General features: G+C 41.5%; 1 protein-coding gene across 4 annotated transcripts in view; it reads right to left on the bottom strand.

The window, feature by feature from the left end:
• agap1 (ArfGAP with GTPase domain, ankyrin repeat and PH domain 1) overlaps positions 1–22,136 on the bottom strand; it is a 200,456-nt gene that overhangs the window by 132,322 nt on the left and 45,998 nt on the right. For 2 of the 4 annotated variants that reach the window (XM_059571347.1, XM_059571348.1), the window contains exon 1: positions 1,920–3,797. The exons of the other annotated variants lie outside the window; for them this stretch is intronic. In XM_059571347.1, the coding sequence (XP_059427330.1) occupies positions 1,920–3,174 (1,255 nt within the window). In that variant the 5' untranslated portion in view covers positions 3,175–3,797. Of the gene's footprint in view, positions 1–1,919; positions 3,798–22,136 lie in introns of those variants that run through there. 4 annotated transcript variants of the gene reach the window in all.

Below are 22,136 nucleotides of genomic sequence, written 5' to 3'. Positions count from 1 at the left end.
TTTATTTTCTGTCTCTGAACTACAGCCAAAAAAACTGCAACACTGACTATAACATACTGCCTTCCAAGTCGCAGGCATCCCTTGAGTGAATAACTGCTCAAATTAAAACCTAGAGTTCTGTAAGCAGATGTCTGAAAGTTTAAATAAAAATCAAAACTGCCCTAATACTTTATTAATAAACGTTGCTACACATTCAAGCTATAGGACAACAAGCGCCCCCTTTGAAGACATCAGTAACTAATCCATATGTAGGTCCCATCTGGGAATACACCCTGCAGGACTATATAACGCTGACTTTGCAGTGCCATCTCAAATCTTGCTCGCATAGAGCCAAACAAATGAAAGCCATACCCCATCAGGTTGCTGGCAAAAGTCCCTAAAAATCAACTATATTGTTGAATAAAATGTTTTTGCAATGAACGCATGTCACTGGTAAGCCGAACAAAAACGTGAATAGGTCTTGGCACATCATGTGCAGAGCAATGAAAAAGTATTGTTATTCATAATCCTTGCCTTCATATGTTTACATTTTGTATAACACTATTTAAAATATCAGCCCTGAATTACCTGTTTAAGATGAATTTCAGCCGGCAAAAATAGATTGAATAGAATGGAGCATCAATAAACAGTTCCAGGTAAAGCCGCTCATTTAGAAGGAAACATGACACTGCTCTAATGTAAGATCCTTATCTAATTGGCAAGAATGTATTTCTTCAAGAAGAGTCAAGAATGCCTCCGGAATCTGAGGAATGTGGAAACGGCTAATCAGCTAAGGTGCTGTCTCACCCCATAGACACTAAAGGTTTTACTACAAGCCGCGTCACGAGCATTAGCACTGTCCTGAGAAAATCCCTCTGCTGAGCTACGTCACTCAAACAAACTTGAAAAAATACTTCCAATTTAATCAAGACTGCATCACCATCATATTGCGAAATTCTGAATTAAACACTTTACAAAGAGAATGGTGTTGTTAATATTGGAAAAAAGTCTTATTATTTTAAAGGTTTATACACATAGCTTTACTCTAATCAGTCAAGTAAATATTCTACAGATAAATATAATGTGCCATAGTGTGAGTACAGTGGCAATATTAAAGCCAATTATTTCATTTTTTCATTTTTTTTAAAACATTGTCTCTATAATATGACTTAATTACGGAGTCATTTTGTCTTTCAAGATTAATTTGCATTGCTGTTATTATAATTCACTAAGGAGGATCCTGTCATGCTAAGAGATCAAAAAAATCAAAAAAACCTGGTCTAAAAGGCATGTTTCACAGACAGAGGCAATCTGTCTTTCTTGAGGGTCTGCTGACCTCACAGACAGTAGATAGTGTGTGGTAATTCATTCAAATCTCTATGAAACTCGTATCTACAGCAGCTCTACATTACCATATTAGTGACAGGAGAGGGTGGTGGCCTTAACAGATGACCTGCTGTCACCAGTAACACTGACAGTGAGATACAGTAATGGATCCGAAAAAAGAGGGAAAAAAGGTGAATGTGTGAATAGTGCAATCCACTTATACTTGCATCCATTCTAAACTAAAGAAAACACAAGTGGAAGAAACCATCACTCTGACATTGTGCATTACCAGCAAAATACATAAAGCAGGCTAACAGAGTGGATACAGCACTTAATGAGGGTTTTCAAGAATGTAAGAATGTTGAACCTTGGTTGGTTCAAGAATGTAAACACTCACCATTGCAAACAAGACTGCCAGCTCTCAGAGTAAGCTGCAGGCATGCAGCATAATGAAACACAAACACAGGAGGACTGCAAAGTGGGAACTAAACATCACCTTCCTGTCCAAAACAAACATGCATCCTCAAACCCCCACAATAGCAAACAGAGCATCCTCCTGCCTTATAACATATCTATATGAAGCCAAAAAGTAGAGCAAAGATAACAGCTATTACCGTCCGGTTGGCATCCGTTAACACTTTCGGTGCTGGACTGAGAGTAGCTAATTTCTGATCGCCGCTGACTTCCCAGTAGGCCGTTCTTCCGGAGAGCCCGGTTGCTTGGACTGCCAAGCGGCGTGGATGTCCCATCTCGCTTTGAAAAGATACCACTGAAAAATCGAATGAGTTTACGTTCCTGCCCGCTGGAACGGGAGCCTGTCCCTCTAATGAAACCCTCCTTGTCCATCAAAGATTTATCCGACAGCTTGAGCAGGTCACTGTTGTCCAACGTTCGATTCTTGCCCTTCATCCTCTCCCTGCGGCCTAGTTCAGTCACAGAGTCTGTTTTGTTTAGGACCTCACCCACATCCAAGGTGTTTCGCTTTTCAGTGGAGTCAGACTCGGCAAATGCCATGTTTTGCAGAATCACGCCAGCTTGGGCTTGACTGTTTTCTCCATCGCGACCAATGCAACCCGAGCTGCTGTGGTGCTTCTCCTTGGAAAGAGCCCGTATGCGGATCAACTCTCCACCCGTCCAGTGGCGAAAGCTGAAACTTCGCCGCAGCAGGCTTGGGTGCCTCTTTGCCGGAGGGGTTTCAGGTGCTGGTTTGGGCGACTTACCATTCCCTTTTGCCAGCAAAGAAGAGATACAGCTCTCTTTGGCCATCCTGCCACCCTCAGAGGTCTCATCTGACCATGTACTGACCGGTTCCTCTGTGCTCCGAGAAGTCTTCAGGATTTTCTTTCGAATGCCTGTGTTTTCTCCATTAGAAGCATCTGTGCTGCAGATTTCTCCATGCTCAGCATCACAATTCAATCTGTAATTTTCAGCATTATCTTCAACCTTTTTGTGCACTAGTGCCCCATTTCCAGTGACCTTGCTCTGTCCATTCCCTGGGAGGATGCACGTTTCATTTAATTCCTTGTCTTTGTGTAAATGCTGTACCCGCCTTGAGATTTTCAACCTGCCCAACTCTAGATGTCCAGTACTGAATGTCCTGAAGTTCCTCATGTATGAGTGTGCAGAAAACTCGTCCGTCTCGTCCTCCACTTCTTTCAGTTCTTCCAGCGGGGAGCTGCGCTGAGCGTCAGCGGCTCCTTCCCGTCGGTACGCGCTCACTTTAGGGTTCTCCAGCCGCCGGTGCGCTGAGCCTCCGCCATCCTGCAGAGTTTCTTTTTTCACTAGTGTCAAAGATATCCTGTATACGGTTTTTCTTTGTGGCGTGCCCCGCTCCATCCTTTCCGGGTAATTACCATCAAGTACGTACATTCTTCAGAAACCAAATACAAGAAAATGAATTCAAATATGACAAAGTCAAATATGTTCCTGGCGTGATTTCACCCACAGCTGGTGATTTCCAGAGCACATAATAATAATAATATTAATGACTATAATAATAATAATAATAATCAATATCAGATCTAAATAGCTGTGGTGCCCAAAATCCAAGCTGATTTTCCTTTGCTGTGCCGGTGCGTTTTTGAGACTGTCATTTGACTATATGCGCTTTCTAAAAATCCTAGAAGAGCCCCATCAAGTCGCCTAGACGTCCAGTTCAAAGCCCATCCTCATATTTGCCTGTAAAGTAAAGTCCGGCTTCAAATTCCTCTTTCCCGCAGCGTGGCTTGTCTGTCTGGGGGGAAATGTTATTGCAACACTATCCTCCTAAAGCAGAACAGTGTGGTCTTCGCTATTGTGCCCAGCATCCCCCGCCGCGCAGCCAGCTTGCTCCTTTGCGCATTTGTTTCCCGCCGCTGTGCGCTCCTGCTCTCATTCAAATATACAATGCAAGACCCGAAGCCTCGCTGTATTGAAAACGAGAGTCCCGGGAAACGAGACGGACAGCCGCAAGAACTACGGATCCATACCCGTCTCTCTCCTCTATCTGCCCCGTGTGCTCCGTATACACACAAATCATCCAGTCAGAGCCGAAGAAAAACCCGGAACGGATTCTCCAAGATGCGTTTTAAACCAGTGCTGTTACATGCGAATTGCATCATTTATTCAGATTCCCATACAGGAAATATGCATTAAACCAATGCACGCATCAATCAAGAACTCATCTAACGCCATTATTTTATATAAATGTTTACTCTCGGTGCCTGATAGAAATATCAAACGCAGGTTGTACATGTGAAAGTAAACTCCTGTAGGCATAAATATAGGTCATTAAGCAATAAACCTACGCTGTGGCACAGAAGTTGTGCTTTACATGAATGTTACTGCAATACAAACGAGTGTATTTGCTTAGGTGTGTCCAGATAAACACTGAGTATTAGCAAAGTCCTTTTATAAATTGTCTCTGGTAGTAGTTTGAAGTGAATCTATTCCGCTGGATGATCCACTCCGGGATATCGCATAATCCAGCGGACGCGCGAGGGTGGGCTTTCCACGTCTCTGTCCATCAAAACCTTTAAACCCACCCGGACTCACAGACAAGAGAGAGAAGAAACAAGCTACAATTCACTAAGTACTTTGTTTGCGAATATGTAATCGTTTAAACGGTGTATATTCACGAATACCGTGAGCTAATGGTGTGTCCTATTGATGCTTTGGCACTTAAGAAAAAAAGGATCACTGTGAAAAGGAGATTTACGTCAAACATTTACATTAGGTTTATTTGATTAATTAGTAGTTATTGTTAATATTGCGATTATTATTCAAATAGTTCATTATACATTGTATGCTAAAAAAATTAAAAAAACTACAGTCCACTCAATGCCAAAGTATGTGACCGTATTTAACAGCCCAGTATAGAATAATTTCATAAGCAGTCAGAACACACTTGGGGTCGAGCACAGCACTTTCATCTCTCCCTTCTCTCTGTAAGGAGGGAGGTGTGGGTGTTGAAGCTTACCCCTCTTATCTTGCCGCTCAAATCCCTGTGTCTTCCTTTCGCCTTCAACTACAGCCTGACATTTGTGGGATTGTTACACAGATTTGGGCGGATTAGAAAAGGCTCATTAGGATCTGTTCTAAGCTGTTCTCAGCGTCACCTCTCCCCTGCCCTCCCCCTAATTCACCAGTGGAGCCCCACCTGCCCCTGTGAAGCTTCATCTACTGCTCTCCTATCCAAAGACCACAGCTCACATACCTTAATAATTCAAGATACAGATACAAGTTGGGAAACCTGTTTTATGAAACCTTAACATTATGCCTATGATTAGAATAGTTTCGATTTCAATTTCAAACTTAATTGGCATGACTGTTTATCATACGATATTCCCAAAGAATCAAAACAATTCACAAAATGCACTTGCGGCTTTGTGGGTCTCTTGCACACATAGCATTTTGAGTTTTAAAAAATGTGCCAAGTTCTTAGAAAGTACTTTGTATTAATTGTTGGTTTTTAATAGATTTTAAAAACATTCATACCTTTTTTAAAAGTTTAAATTTAATGATAAAAAAATGCCCTGAGGTGAATCTATAAGGCAAAAAGTAATAAAATGTATATATAAATATATATTTATATTTATAAACTGAAATGGTTCCTCTGCTTTTTTTTCCAGGGTACCCTACCCATATGATTTTAATTTTATTGGACAAAAGTTTCTCAAACATTAAGTAGTGACACTTTAATAAATATATTAATATTTAAGTAGTTGTATATAAAAAAAAATTCTTGTAATTAGACATTTTTCTTTATTAAGATATCATGTTTGTATCATGCTGATATTTTTAACTTCATGACCCCCCAGAAATAACCAAATTGGTTTGAAAACAGAAATTAAAACTTGATTATATTAGAAGATATGTATATAAATCATGAATTTCACAGGACTAAAAATAAATAAATAATTGATTTACGTCATAGATTCAAACACCAAATGTGTTCTAGTTTCTTCAATTCCACTCTGATTGTAGAGCTTCATAGCTCTGCACCAGCGACACTTTAGAAAATCAGTTTAGGTGAATTATACACCTCTGTACACGACGTCAAACGTGCCTTGTCCTTTCATCACAGCCACAGGACTGTCATAAAGAGACGCAAGCTTAGAAGCCTAGGTATGCACTACACGCTCTAGATGCACCACATCGCCCTTCACATGTTCTATCATCAATGTGACTGCATGACTTCATATCTCCTGAATACTTTAATACTAAGAATTGAATATAAAGCAGGCACATCCCATGTTACATATGAAATATAAAACAGAGAGCCTACACAGGTAAAGGCGAGAGCATCAAGCATGTTTCCATATCACATTAATCTTTCTGCAAATTTTTGCATGCAGCTGAATAAAAATGACGTTGGAGTACAGTTATTTTGAGCGGCATGTGGCACCGCTGGGCGACCCGGGAGCCTGACTGATTGAAGAAAAATTCTCCAGTGTAAGATTTCCCACTGCATGCCATGAAATGAAAGCAGAGCCGCTTGCACTAGTTACAAACACTGAGATTTTGCCTAATGTGTCTTCAAAACATACAAATGTTTTCCCAAACTTCGGGAGAAAAGCTTCATGCCGTGCATAATTCAACTGCAACAGTAATCATAAATTAAAGACATTTCATGCAAGTTAAAAGATGTGGAAATCTGCTTATTATCTGAATTCACAAACTGCACTATTCAAAAAAAATATCACACTTGGAACTCATGCTCACAAATTTGGAGCACTAGGAAAAAAATCTGTATATCTATTTCAAAGTGAATATTGTCTAGAGTATTCTGGACATGTCTTTGCTTCGTCCTTTTATATTCATAGCCAAGAAAGACACAGGAATCTGATAATTGCAGGCCAGACCGTGAAAGCTGCTTTAATGAAATGATGTTTCAGGAGCCCTGGTCCGAAGAGAGTGTACCGTGTGAGGAACCACCTGTCTTCTCAGCAGGCCAAAAGAGCCCACACTGATTTAGTGTGCTTTGTAAGTGCCTACTATACTACAAAAATTATTCTCACACATTTTACCATAAATCAAACCAGAATGATTTGCATTGCAAAAACCATCAAGAGACTTAAATAAGTGAGATTTCAATTTAGGATGCATGTTAAAACCTAAAAATGTTACCAATACGATAAGCCAATAATTATTTTTATGTTCTGGTCAATAACCAATACATGGTCATTATTAAAAACCTACACTATTTTAATAAAATAATCACAAAATTTAGGAATCACGACATAATAAAAGATGCATGAAAATGTATTATGATTATCTGCTTAAGAATTCAAACAGATTCAAAGAGATTACCATTCAAATGTTCGGGGTCGATTTTATCCAGTGAAATCAGAAATGTTTTGAACTTTTATTACATTTAAAAAAATTTGCTTTTTTATTGTAATATATTTTAAAATGCTATTTATTTCTGTGATGACAAAGCTGAATATTCAGCATCCATTTCTCCACTCATCAGTGTCACATGATCATACAGAAATATAGTGTTTTGATGCACAAGAAACATTTAAAATTTCTCATTTCTAATAGCACTGCCTAACATTAATGTGGAAATTGTCACAGTGTCTGGGTTGTGTTCCCTGGGTTTCCACTAGGTGTCCTCAGTTCCCACAGTGTTTATCATTTATCACTTCCTGTCTCCTTATTTGGTCACCTTCCTCCTTGTTTAGTTAATTGATTGTTCCCCACCTGTCTCCTGTTTCCCCATCATCCTTTTGTGTATTTATACCTGGTCTGTCTGAGTCTTAGTGACGGAGTCCTTGTTTAATGTTGATGTTTATTCATGTCCGTCATCTTGCCTTGCCTTGCCTTGCCTTGCCTTGCCTTGCCTTGCCTTCGTGTTTTGTTTATGTTTGGATTTGTTGGATATCGACCCCTGCCTGGACTGTTTATTCTTTGGATTGCCACTTTAATAAATACATACCCGCAATTGGTTCTCTCTCCTGTGTTTTCCATAACACCGAACGTGACAGAAGGACTCCGTCACTGCAAGAGCCAGCGGTATGTCGGCTTATGTCTCCTCCCCAGCCACAGTGCGGGAGAGGAGTGGATTTGAAGGAACTCGCCTGGTGGTTTTCCGGGGAACCAGAGGAGGTCGCCGAGGAGGGAGTGGTCGAGAGGATACTGAGCACCGCTCTCAACCAGGGCCGCCCTTCGACCCGGGGCTCGTGTGGGATGGATTAGAGCCACCGTCTCACCATGGCGGACGGAGAGGAGAGAGGAAGCGCACGTCCGCCACAGTGGCGTCACTGCCCATGATGGCCGCTAGTCCAGCGCCACGAGGCAGGATGGACGCCAACACAGCACCACAACCCAAAGCGATCACGAGTCCAGCGCCACAGCACAAGATGGCCGCCAGCCCAGAGCCACAGCACAAGATGGCCGCCAGCCCAGAGCCACAGCACAAGATGGCCGCCAGCCCAGAGCCACAGCACAAGATGGCCGCCAGCCCAGCGCCACAGCACAAGATGGCCGCCAGCTTGCAACCACAGCACAAGATGGCCGACTCAACGCCTGAGTCTCCAGACAAGGTGTCACCGACTCGCCAAAATAGAGGGCGGAGGAGGAGGAGACAGGCGTCTACCGTTCCTCAAAGCCCAGAGGACGTTCCCGAGGCGGTGGCCGATGCTGTTCCGGAGGCCGAGGCGGTGGCCGATGCTGTTCCGGAGGCCGAGGCGGTGCCCGATGCTGTTCCGGAGGCCGAGGCGGTGCCCGATGCGGTTCCGGAGGCCGAGGCGGTGCCCGATGCGGTTCCGGAGGCCGAGGCGGTGCCCGATGCGGTTCCGGAGGCCGAGGCGGTGCCCGATGTGGTTCCGGAGGCCGAGGCGGTGCCCGATGCCGAGGCGGTGCCCGATGCTGTTCCGGAGGCCGAGGCGGTGCACGATGCTGTTCCGGAGGCCGAGGCGGTGCACGATGCTGTTCCGGAGGCCGAGGCGGTGCCCGATGCTGTTCCGGAGGCCGAGGCGGTGCCCGATGCCGAGGCGGTGCCCGATGCTGTTCCGGAGGCCGAGGCGGTGCCCGATGCTGTTCCGGAGGCCGAGGCGGTGCCCGATGCTGTTCCGGAGGCCGAGGCGGTGCCCGATGCCGAGGCGGGACCCGATGCTGTTCCGGAGGCCGAGGCGGGGCCCGATGCTGTTCCGGAGGCCGAGGCGGTGCCCGATGCTGTTCCGGAGGCCGAGGCGGTGCCCGATGCGGTTCCGGAGGCCGAGGCGGTGCCCGATGCGGTTCCGGAGGCCGAGGCGGTGCCCGATGCGGTTCCGGAGGCCGAGGCGGTGCCCGATGCCGAGGCGGTGCCCGATGCTGTTCCGGAGGCCGAGGCGGTGCCCGATGCTGTTCCGGAGGCCGAGGCGGTGCCCGATGCTGTTCCGGAGGCCGAGGCGGTGCCCGATGCGGTTCCGGAGGCCGAGGCGGTGCCCGATGCTGTTCCGGAGGCCGAGGCGGTGCCCGATGCTGTTCCGGAGGCCGAGGCGGTGCCCGATGCGGTTCCGGAGGCCGAGGCGGTGCCCGATGCGGTTCCGGAGGCCGAGGCGGTGCCCGATGCGGTTCCGGAGGCCGAGGCGGTGCCCGATGCGGTTCCGGAGGCCGAGGCGGTGCCCGATGCGGTTCCGGAGGCCGAGGCGGTGCCCGATGCCGAGGCGATGCCCGATGCTGTTCCGGAGGCCGAGGCGGTGCCCGATGCTGTTCCGGAGGCCGAGGCGGTGCCCGATGCTGTTCCGGAGGCCGAGGCGGTGCCCGATGCTGTTCCGGAGGCCGAGGCGGGGCCCGATGCTGTTCCGGAGGCCGAGGCGGGGCCCGATGCTGTTCCGGAGGCCGAGGCGGGGCCCGATGCTGTTCCGGAGGCCGAGGCGGGGCCCGATGCTGTTCCGGAGGCCGAGGCGGGGCCCGATGCTGTTCCGGAGGCCGAGGCGGGGCCCGATGCTGTTCCGGAGGCCGAGGCGGGGCCCGATGCTGTTCCGGAGGCCGAGGCGGGGCCCGATGCTGTTCCGGAGGCCGAGGCGGGGCCCGATGCTGTTCCGGAGGCCGAGGCGGTGCCCGATGCGGAGGCCATTCCCGATGCGGTGTCCGAGGCCGCTCCCGAGGCCGCTCCCGAGGCCGCTCCCGAGGCCGTGACCGAGGCAGTGCCCGAGGCCGCTCCCGAGGCCGTGACCGAGGCAGTGCCCGAGGCCGCTCCCGAGGCCGCTCCCGAGGCCGTGACCGAGGCAGTGCCCGAGGCCGTTCCAGAGGCGGTGCCCGAAGCCGAGGCGTCTCAAGTCTCCACAGGCAGTCCAGAGTCGAGTCAGGTTCCAGTTGACCCTCCAGAGGCGAGTCAGGGGCCAGTGAACTCTCCAGAGTCAGGGCCAGTCACCGTTGAACTTTCAGAGTTAAGTCAAGTCACTGGGTGGTCTGCTGCTCCGCCCTGTTGGACTCCGGCATCGACCACAGGGGCGTGGTGGTCATCTGCTCCACCCTGGAGGACTCTGGCCTTGACCACAAGGGTGTGGTGGTCTTCCGCTCCGCCCTGGGGGGCTTCCGCTCTGACCACACGGACGTGGTGGTCTTCCGTTCCGCCCTGGGGGGCGTTTGCCCTGACTACACGGTTGTGGTGGTCTTCCGCTCCGCCCTGGAGGACTCTGGCCTTGACCACAAGGGTGTGGTGGTCTTCTGCTCATGTTGTTTTTTTTTTCTCCTTTTGTTTTTGTGTTAATGTCGGTCCCTGTTCCTTTCTGTTAGTCTGGCCCTCCGTCCCTCCCCCTGAGCCTCCACCTGTCCGCCTCCCTCCTGGTCTCTGTTTTGTGTCTGTCTTGGAGCGTCTGGGAGCCGCTCCTTAGTAAGGGGGTACTGTCACAGTGTCTGGGTTGTGTTCCCTGGGTTTCCACTAGGTGTCCTCAGTTCCCACAGTGTTTATCATTTATCACTTCCTGTCTCCTTATTTGGTCACCTTCCTCCTTGTTTAGTTAATTGATTGTTCCCCACCTGTCTCCTGTTTCCCCATCATCCTTTTGTGTATTTATACCTGGTCTGTCTGAGTCTTAGTGACGGAGTCCTTGTTTAATGTTGATGTTTATTCATGTCCGTCATCTTGCCTTGCCTTGCCTTGTCTTCGTGTTTTGTTTATGTTTGGATTTGTTGGATATCGACCCCTGCCTGGACTGTTTATTCTTTGGATTGCCCCTTTAATAAATACATACCCGCAATTGGTTCTCTCTCCTGTGTTTTCCATAACACCGAACGTGACAGAAATGTGATACTGTTTATTTTTACAGGATTCTTTGATGCACAAAAAGTTCTAAACTTATTCTGACTGCACAATTAATACATGCAGAGAACCCTAAAAACACCCCTAATTTAAACTACAAATTAATCATTAAGGCGGCAAATAATTTTGAACATTTTTGTATATTTTGACACTGCAGAAGCAGTTTAACAAGAAGCCCATAAAACAAAGAACAATCAATAAAACACCACAGCAGAATTTAAAATAATTCACTGTTATGACACTTCAGGAATACAGTAGGCACAGACAAACAGTGCCTACTTAACCTACTCGAGGAAGACTCAGGCCTGAGAGAAAAGAGGATCTCTCAGCAAGGTGGGTGGACAGATAGAGAGAAAATAAAGAGACATAGAGAGAAGGAGCAGTGAGGGATGTACAGTAGAAACATGCTGATTTTAGCAGGTGTTCTCTGGCCCATTTGCTGCACTTGGAAGGGTCGGCAAGACTCACAGGGAGAGACTTTCATCTGAGATAAAAGGCTCAGAAAAAAAAAAAACCTGTTTATTGCTGCGGTCCAGTGGCAGGGTGTCGACAGGCCCCGTGATTGGCGGGTTTCATCACTCCTGCACCATGTAAGATCCCTGATATGGACCACAGAGCTTCACAGGTGCAGCCTGCACAGAATCTCTGATCCGTATTATTAGCTAAAGCTTAGAAGGAAAAATCACCACAGCTCTCAGTGGGAATGAAGGAAAGAACAAGGATCTGGTTCATGTCTCCTTCACTGTTTTACCTGATATCAAGAATCCAGTCAGCAGGTTGAAAGAAAGACAGTGAGATATCCCTCATTACTGTTCTCGTAGAAACCACTAACACAAAGCTGCTCTATTGTAACACAAGTGAATTCTGGTTAAGAGCAGATCCCGAGTGACAGATTTACCTTTGGAACAGAGGAAGACCTACTATTTAAACAGTAACTCTAAAAAGTAATGATGATCAGGCACTTTTCCCTGTTCAACGCTGGTGCGCTGTATATCATTTCTTATTAAATCGCAAAGGTTGTGAGAAAATACGGTGCGTTTCAGATCCGTGTCACGTTTAGCAGCGGCAGGTCTTAAAGACATAGCAGCCAAAAAACCTAATAAGCCAGCGGCTGTGATGTCTGTTCATCAAAGAACAAAAGAAAAAAAAGAGGAAATCAATAACTTTTGTAGCTTTAAGGATTCTTCTGTATTTAGTGTTTGATAACTTTATTCAGTTTCTTTATATTTGCTACTTGCTGAAGGGCACATGTACAGTTACTAAAAATGACATTTATTATAATGGGTTTATGTGAAGATTGTGTGATTAAATGTGATTAAATTAGAAGGTGTTATTTTTTAAAGTCTAATAAATTGATAGCTCTCATTTATACTGTAATGTTGAATATTTATAATCAATGGTTAAATATTAGGAGGGAAATTTTTTTCATTTTTCATAGAGACATCAGTATTGGTATCAGACAGTGATACTCACCTTCAGTCATTAAAAAAAAGATGTCACTAAATAAATATGAAAAAAATGATGTCTTCATGTTGTTTATACATTAATTAGAAGATTGCATGTGAAATTATTGCAATATATAAGTAGATTTAAAACTTTAATCGCAGGTGAGATTAATCGTGGTTAATTTCAGAAAAAAAGTGTGATTAACTTCGATTGACAGCACTAAATTATACACAATATGACTAGTATTAAATAATGTAAAGGTAAATGAAATAGTTATTCTTACGTAAATAAGTATTTGTTCTTGCAACATATCTTATGTTTTTGCATAAGATATAAAAATATATTAAACACAAATAAATAAAGTCCAAATGTAAACATATGTATTATAAATAATACTATATAAATTAAATTAATCGAATAAAATATTATACAATAAAAGATATAATATTAAAAATAATGTATGTATAAAAAAATGTATAAAAAAGTAATTGGATTAACAAACTACCTGGTTGCAGAATCTAAACTCTGTCATTCTACAGAATCGAAAAACATAACAAATCAATACCAATATTTTCTTTTTTTTCTTTTTTTTTTTAAGGTAAGTCAACTGTCAACTGAAATCCTTGTAGGTTTACACCACCTGCTGGCACAGTGAGGAAGCCTCGGACAAAACTCTGCATGTAATGTGTCATGACCTGATTACAATAGTATTTTTATTCTATAAAAAGCCGAAAGAAAGTACCCAGCATTCACTGGCTGTGGCTTAGAAAGTATGTGTCTTTGCTATGGAAAACCAATCAAAATGTGTTGGTAGATTTTTGCAAAAAGAGCTAATAAAAAGGTAATTCCATACAAAAAAAAAAGATCTCCACTGCCCCATTTTCAGAGTTTTGAGTTCAGAAGACCACTAGTCTTACAGATACTGAATTTAAGTTAACCGAATCCACGTCTGTGGAAAATCTGTGTGTGTGTTGAAAACGACACATCAAGCAGCCTGTCTGTCATACGATGGTCACATAAGCCACCTTTCCTGAGGGCAGATTTTACTTCCAGGTCTTTCATCAACCTTGTCACTACAGTTCAGAAACTTAAACAAAATGGAGCGGAGAGATTCTATGTTAACGCTTTAGCAGGTCACTGCTAAAATGGAGATCAAGCCAAAAGGGAATAGACACTGCAGTGGAATATAAAAGACACTCTCACGCTCTTTCTACGTTCAAAAACGCACACTCGGTTGCAGCTTTCCTCCCACGCATCGACACACACACTCTCCGCATTGCATTAATTATGTATCGCAGCCCTGCAACGCAGGAGAAATGCTTGGCTTTTTCTGTGTCAGCTCGTGTAAAAGCATTCAAAAACTTTAACTGGTGCTTGTTTAGACATTAAAAGACAGTTATGAAGGCACCAACAGAGCTGCGATGGAGCTGATGTGGGGATGCTGGGATAGACGGGTTCAAACACTGAATAAGGTGCATTTGAGCAGCTCTCCCTCTCTCTTTGATGAGAAGAGAGATTGAAAGAGCGAAGCACCACGCTGCCTTTCACCCCCCCCCCCCGTGACGCGGTGGAAAATGGGTCAGTTAGCAGAGAGCACAGACCCCTGCTGGAACACACACACACACACACACAGGCATATGGGCACAAATGCAGATACATCCACAATTCATACAAAAGCACAAACTCAAAAAATATATATATAAAGGGAGTAATATAATCATACGAAGCCTCAGCTATAAATAGTCAAATAACAGATGAGGAAATGCAGATAATACTGTGGATAATATGCTGTGGAAGTATTAGATAAAGCTAATCATGACAGATAATACTAAAACAGGGAAATCAGATAACAATGAGCAAAGGAAAAGCAGGTGGTAACATACATAAAGAAACAGCATAACGTTAAACATAGAAACATATGAACATCAGATAATATCACAAGAACAGCAGAGCAACACAGTGTTGCTTAAAAATATGGACATAGGGAGATAAAATCCTTAAGGAAATAACATTTAATGACATATTTTAGCATTTTAGTCTAACATTGTGTCATTACGGTTATTACACAACAAAATTTCATCAATAATAAATGTGTCAATCATAAATCACAACCAATAAGAAATGCTCAGTGTGCACAAGTTCTCTCAATGCTATTCTAGTATTTTATTTTTTATTAATTATTTACATTATTATAAATGTGAACGTTTTTCATCATTTTATTTCTGCTGTCAATTAATGAAGAAATTTGTAATCATTAAAAACAGCAGTGCTCTGTTTGCACATTCTCGCACAAATTCAGATTTCTGTAATACTTCATCTGACAGCAATTTTTGTTAACTTCCATAAACTCACACAATCTCTCTGCAGAGACTGAAATCTAACATTCAAAATCAAACAAAATGAAGGGTTGTTTATTACGTTTGATTACAACTCTGCATAACATGGCAGGGATAGTGTTTATAGTTGTTTATGATGCTAGACAAGAATACATATTGACTTCATTTTACATCTTGATTTTTATTTACAGAGCACTTTATATAATAGAGAGTGTTTTAAAGCAGCTTCACCGTAGTAAACAGGGAAGTAACATTTTTAGTATTTCAATTTAGATTAGGGTTTGATTATTTTATCAAAAACAATATTAAATTATTAATTATAAAAATATAAACATTACTTATTTCTTAATTATACTTCAAAAAATACTTTATAAATTATAATTGTAATTTATTAAATACTCTTGAGTCTTTCTAGACAGCTTTAACAAACAAACAAACAAACAAACAAATCAAATCTCTCTTACCTTTGGGTATCACAAGAAGGAAATCAATGGGACATAAAAGAGAAAGAAACACATTCATTAGTAACATAGTAGATTTCTATACTTCATTACACTGTGAACAAAACATTTACAAAGCAACTTTACAAAGACTCAACGTTCTTGCTAGGCAAGGTTAAAGGTCAAACTAGGGATTAATACAGTGATCAAATGTGTTTGGCCCTGTTTATAGCAGCTTTAAGGTCATCTCAAGGGCTTCAGACTAGTATTTGAGGCATGTTGTTACATATGAGCATTAATTATTCATGAGCCATTTAGCACACACATTACATATTTATGAGCAGGTGGAGTGAGGGCTGGAGTTCAGAGGCCAAGTTTACAAATCCACACACTCGCACACTTCTTCCTGAGAGCAAGAGTGCATATTTCAGCACATGATCTGATCCTCCTCTGCTTATCAAGCAAGTAGAATCAGTGTAAATGTAATGTATGGCACATTCCAAATGTGTCTGTAATCTTATCAGAACTGCACAGCCGCAATGCAAACCAAAGTGGGGCAGGAACAGTATGCCTTATTTCCTATCAGACTGGCATTACACGCAGCAGCTGAGCCAAGACCCCCTGGGCATCCCTGCAGTGCTCCTGCCTTCATCCAGCTTTAAATCACCCTTCACAGATCACACCATATGCTCATTCTCTCTCACAAGCTGCCTTCAAACAACAACCTGCCTATAAAAAACATCCTGAGCTCACTCACGGTTCACATTCAACCTCAGCTGTACTCTGCCAAAGCACTGACTTAGCTCTCAGGGCGTAATAATAGCAACTTGTGCAAGTTTACATATATAAAGAAGATTTGGTATAAGGAAGGCAATCGGCTTAATAACTAAAGGGCTGCACAATTCATTAAAATAAAATAGGAATTCCAATATGGCTGTGCAATTATTAAGGGCTGTTTACACAAAGAAAATTGATGTAATAAACATTTTAATTTGAAAAAAGCCCGTTCATACCAAGAACGATCACTCGAGAGATAACGATATTAGTGGACAATATCGTCTGTTTATTCTAAGCTCTTTAAATTCTCGGGTGTCAATGTTTTGTATTGTTCTGGGAAAAAAAATCATTCTGAAAGTGATTCCAACAATATTGACTCTGCTATTCTTCAAAACAACTTTTAAAACCATATCTTAATCGTTATCTTTATAGTTATCGTCCTTGTTGTAAACAGGCCTTAAATGGCTGTTAATGCAGTTGTTTAGACCAAAACTACCAAAACATACTCTTTGGCTAAACAAAAGTGATTATATATATATATATATATATATATATATATATAGTACAGACCAAAAGTTTGGACACACCTTCTCATTCAAAGAGTTTTCTTTATTTTCATGACTATGAAAGTTGTAGAGTCACACTGAAGGCATCAAGGGCTATTTGACCAAGAAGGAGAGTGATGGGGTGCTGCGCCAGATGACCTGGCCTCCACAGTCACCGGACCTGAACCCAATCCAGATGGTTTAGGGGTGAGCTGGACCGCAGACTGAAGGCAAAAGGGCCAACAAGTGCTAAGCATCTCTCGGGGAACTCCTTCAAGACTGTTGGAAGACCATTTCAGGTGACTACCTCTTGAAGCTCATCAAGAGAATGCCAAGAGTGTGCAAAGCAGTAATCAAAGCAAAAGGTGGCTACTTTGAAGAACCTAGAATATGACATATTTTCAGTTGTTTCACACGTTTTTGTTATGTATATAATTCCATATATAATTCCACATGTGTTAATTCATAGTTTTGATGCCTTCAGTGTGAATCTACAATTTTCATAGTCATGAAAATAAAGAAAACTCTTTGAATGAGAAGGTGTGTCCAAACTTTTGGTCTGTACTGTGTATATATATAGTATATATATATAAGTTTTTTAAATCAGTGGGTAAAGTAATACGGAAGCCATCCTGGCCTAGTGATGGAAAGGAAGTGGGGCTGATGAGGTGATGTAGGAAGCAGGATTAAGTTTCTTGATGTGACCGCAATTTAAAGAGGATTAAGCCAGCTGTACAACTCGCATAACTGATCTGACATTGGGAAAAAGATTTGCCCAAAACCCAGCCAAGAAACCAGGATGAGGAACCGATGTTGAAGGACCTCCTTCTAGGAATGGAATCAATATGTAATACTAAATTGAAATCACTTAAATTACACTGAGCAATCAAACTACATTACGACAAAGTACTGTATTAACACTATCTGTAAGTATTATTTGCCTTAGAACACTGACGTCAGTAATGGCAGGGTCATCCAGTGTGGACACAAGCTCCTCAGTCCAGCCTGCTGCAGGTCACTCAATATGCTGATGCCATCTAGCTGTCGCTACGCAACACAGCTCAGAGTCACAGATGTTAGGAACAAAAGCCAAGCGGCAATTCATCTCCTTTAAGTCCGTCTGGACACCAGTTGCCCAACTTCCTTCTGTCAACAGATATATGGCAAGCGTTACCAATCTAGCAATAAGGTTTCAAATTCAGGCTTGCGTATAAATATGGAAAAATGTCCGTTTGGAGCCTATAATTACGCTGCGTACTGCGGCATTGCTGCTAATTCCATCTGAAAACGTCAACGTTACTAAGAAAAAAAAAAAAACTTGCCTCATAGAATTTTTGAGATGGCAAAACAACTGTTTTAACTAAATATCTTGGGTTTTCATACCAACTCAGACTTACTTTACAGAACATTGCACATACTCTTTATATATTGTTACTTTGTGTATCCTTGTGTTATCACAGTAGTATAAAAAAACTCTCATTACCATTTTACCATATTTTTTTTATGTTACAAAAAAAAAACAATAGTATAAAAACCCTACACATTAACATTTTACCGTATTTTTTTTTTTATTAAAAAAAAAACCTATGTATATATAAAAAAAAAAACAGATCCTGACTTGACGTACATTAGAAAAGTATGTCTGTGAAAACGGGGGGAATGCGAAGGCAGGATTGGATAGTAATGTCTTAAATGCCGGGTCAGTGAAGGGTCAGTAGGCTGATGATTTGAATCAGGTGTGTATATTACAAAGACATCTAAAATTTGGTAAACACTGGTCACTAAATTAAAATTAACTAGACTCCCATTCTTTTCGTCCAAAAGTCAGCAGTGTTGGCTATGAAACTGCAGTTGAACCTCACATGTTCAAGATAAGAGAGAGCGCAAACATAAAAAACATGGCGGGAAGAGAGAGGCAGCGAGAGGAAGTGCTTGGTGTTCAGAAAAACAGGACATTAAGTTGGCTGCCCTCCATCAGATTCCTTTTAGAACACAGGAAGCCTTTCAAGATGTCAGCAATGCTAGTTGGCAGCAGAGTTTTCCTCAAAATATAGCTATAAATCACATTAAATGAAACCTTATAGAACAAAAAAAAATGATATATTTAGACAGACCGATCTCCACCTGGTCTGCACACCTAAGGGGCTGTTCATACAGAAGAGTACCAAAAATCAACAGTCTCACAGCTTATTTTTCATAGTTAGGCTTAGTTTAAAAATTGTAAATTAACATTTTAAAATCTCATACTGTAAGACATGATACAACAGCCAAAGACGTCTACCTGAGGCATGTGTTATAGAGCAGCAGTTGTACACAGACTTAGATAGAGTACAATGCAAGAACATGTCCTGTTAATTACTAAGAATCTGAAGCTGGTTGCACTTGTCTAGTTGCTGCAACTAAATATTTGATTGTTGCACTATTTAATTTAGCTGAAACCAGGACTAACAACTGGTATAAAATCGCAGGCATTAAATTAAATCAGTAAGCACGTCTTCATGCCTTCAATGTTTTGTTGTTGAAATTCACGTCCATTTACTTTTTAAGATTTTACTTTTATTTTTAATAAAACTCCTCAGCACAAAATCTATATAAATAGTGTGTGCATCTTGTGTAAGTACCTTGTGCTGATGCATGCTGGGCATGTAAAAACTAAAATATAAATTAAAATGTTCATTTGCATAGTTTGCAGTATTAATTTGTCTCTTATGCTCACTTAGGCTCATTTATTTGATCAAAAAGACAGTAATACTGTTAAAATAAATTAATATATTTTAAAATGTAATTTATTCCTGGAATGAAAAAGCAGAATTTTCAACAGGCATTTTTCCAGTCTTCAGTGTCAAATGATCTTCAGAAATCATTCTATATGCTGATTTGGTGTCATTTTTGTGGAAAGTAAAAAAAAAATGTTAAATTTATTTTAAATGCTTTTTTTTTTTTTGTACATATCTTACTGTCACATTTGATGTATTTCATGCATCTTTGCTGAATAAAAGTATGCATTTCTTTTTTCTTTTTTTTTTCTTTTTTTTAAGTCTTACTGATCCTAAATGGTAGTGTATTTATTATTTTTATAGTTCCTTATATAAGTATACTAATTTTACTTCATGAATATTTATGTATGATATTAACTAAAGTGAATAAACCTTTGTAGGCTTCTTATTAGATCAATAAAATGTGCAACTATACACCACTTGTGCAGAGTTTACAACCTGCTGGCTAAATTCTTCCTTAAGAACAATGGTACAATGAAATGAAGAACTAGTTACTAGTGTCAACTTCATGTTCCACTCTGAGGAAGACCTTACAAAAGGCTGGTGCAGCCCTTCCCTGGTGTCCATGTGTGCTTCACCATATAAATACAGAAAGAGGAAGTCACAGTATCAGTTACTTCGTTTATAAAGACTTTAAAAGGAAATGTCTTGGACATGTCTCAAAGAAATTCTTATCTCAAAAAGTCCTTTTCACATTCTTTTAGGAAAAAAACAAAACAGTAAAAATACAATGGCATCCACTGTGTTAAGACCCCTCCAAATCAGCGGTCACGGAAGCTCAACACCCAGAGCATAAATGCTTTACTGAAGTGACTTCCATTCTCATTAAGTAGCAGTCAGTCTCCCATGAAATGCAGTCTCAGAATTCCACCACAGTCTACTACATAAACACAACCAACAAATGCACAACGGGACGACGGGAGTACCTGACACATGCAGTGGTGTGTTTGCTAAATAAGACAGCTCCAGAAAGAACAAGGGGTGGTAAGAGGAAGAACGGTAGGAGAGACTTAGAGGGCAAGGGAGAGTAAAAGTGTCAGATATTCTATTTGTCTGAGAGAGAGAAAGAATGTAATAAAGCAGGGGAGCTGTCAGAGAGAGGAAGAACAGCATCCTACGTAAGCACACACACACACACGAATACATACTTCTGCCCTGGAGACATCATTACATGCCTAGGAGAGAGTTCATTTAAAAGTAGGCCTACTGCTATATGAACAAAAATTTTATAACATTTGGTTTGCAAACACTTTAAACAAATAAGGTGCTTTTTACAGCAATGTTTCTTTTACATAGTAGCAGTTAAATATTTACTGTAGCCTATATCTCAACTTATAAAATGTATGTCATTAAATTAAATATAAAATAAGATTTTTGAAACTGCCAGGACATTAAAGATTTTATAAAAATATTTTATAGTGTTATAGAAAAACAAGTTATGCTCAAAACCACAAAGTTAACAAAACGATTCACTCCACTTTGCTGAGCGAGAGCACTTCTCTGCTGTCTTCACGTGCTATCAGAAACATCCTATTTCCCATCTATGAGGTCATAATTATGAGCTTGTTGCATTTTTTTTCTGTTAAAAATAAGAGTGTATAGTGGTTTGTGAATGCCGATGCTTAGCCTAAATAATTTGATCGGGAGCATCCCCTTCTGTGACCCATGATTTGTCTGAATGTGTATTCAGATCCAGTGAGCAACGGACTTTCATAATAATAAAAAAACTGTGTTAACGCCCGATAAAATAATTGTAATTGCAATAATGCGTTAACTTGCCCAGCATATATATATATATATATATATATATATATATATATATTTAGTGGACAGACACAGTGGCGTGGCGTCAGGCATCGGAGAGGCTTTTATTAACAGGAAATAAAGCTAAACAAGGAAATAAAGAGACCAAACTGTCCAAAACAACAGGGAATCTGTGTGGGTCTGTGTGTTCATGGATGAATATATATATATATATATAAATGAACACAACTTGGGTAACAGGCTTGAATGTTTGTTTTGAATGTTAATGCTTTGTTGCATTTTCTGTGATGAAGAAAAAGTGTTTTGGTAAGATCTATCAGTTTATAATCAGACAAAATTGTTTTTTTTAATTACAGTGAACTAAAACATATGGACTTCATGTTGTATGTTCTTTTGCATTTTAATTAATATAGCTTGTTATTAATTAAAAATATTTAAATTATTATTAATATGTTCATTTAAAGTCATCCTGCAGCCCCCTTGGAAATTGGCTGACTGCTTTAATTGGAAAACTAGCTACTTTTCATGCTATGTTAATTGTATGTTACCCAATTGTTTATTGTCCCACACCAAAGAAATGGCCTCTAATACTGTAAAACCTGTACCATTTATGCATTAAAGAGATCTCAAAAATCTCATATCAAAATCCTCCTTTTTCACAGGATTATTTATAACACCACCAAGTGTTTCATAAACAATTTACACTATCATTAAACATTAAAACTACAACATTTGGGACCGAAAAACCTACCAGATACACGCACACACTAATATTTTCAGTGCACCAACAAATTTAGGCTAATTACTGCAAATTGGCTGTTTAGGCGCTGTTGGCCAAGGCCCCTCGCTCCACAGTAGGACCCCTGAAGCAGTGGTGTATCAACAAGGGAGATGTGGCGCCGTCTTTGAGCAAGCACAAATAACGCGAGACGGGAGTCTGACCTAGAACTGCAGCCAAACTGAGACCCACAGATTGACTCATGTAGGCACGCTAAAGAAGCCTGTATCACATACAA

This window comes from Carassius carassius, chromosome 17, assembly GCF_963082965.1.
Source record: "Carassius carassius chromosome 17, fCarCar2.1, whole genome shotgun sequence".
Lineage (NCBI taxonomy): Eukaryota > Metazoa > Chordata > Actinopteri > Cypriniformes > Cyprinidae > Carassius > Carassius carassius.
Note: the sequence above shows the minus strand (reverse complement) of the source record. Positions and strands in the feature narration are given on the sequence as shown.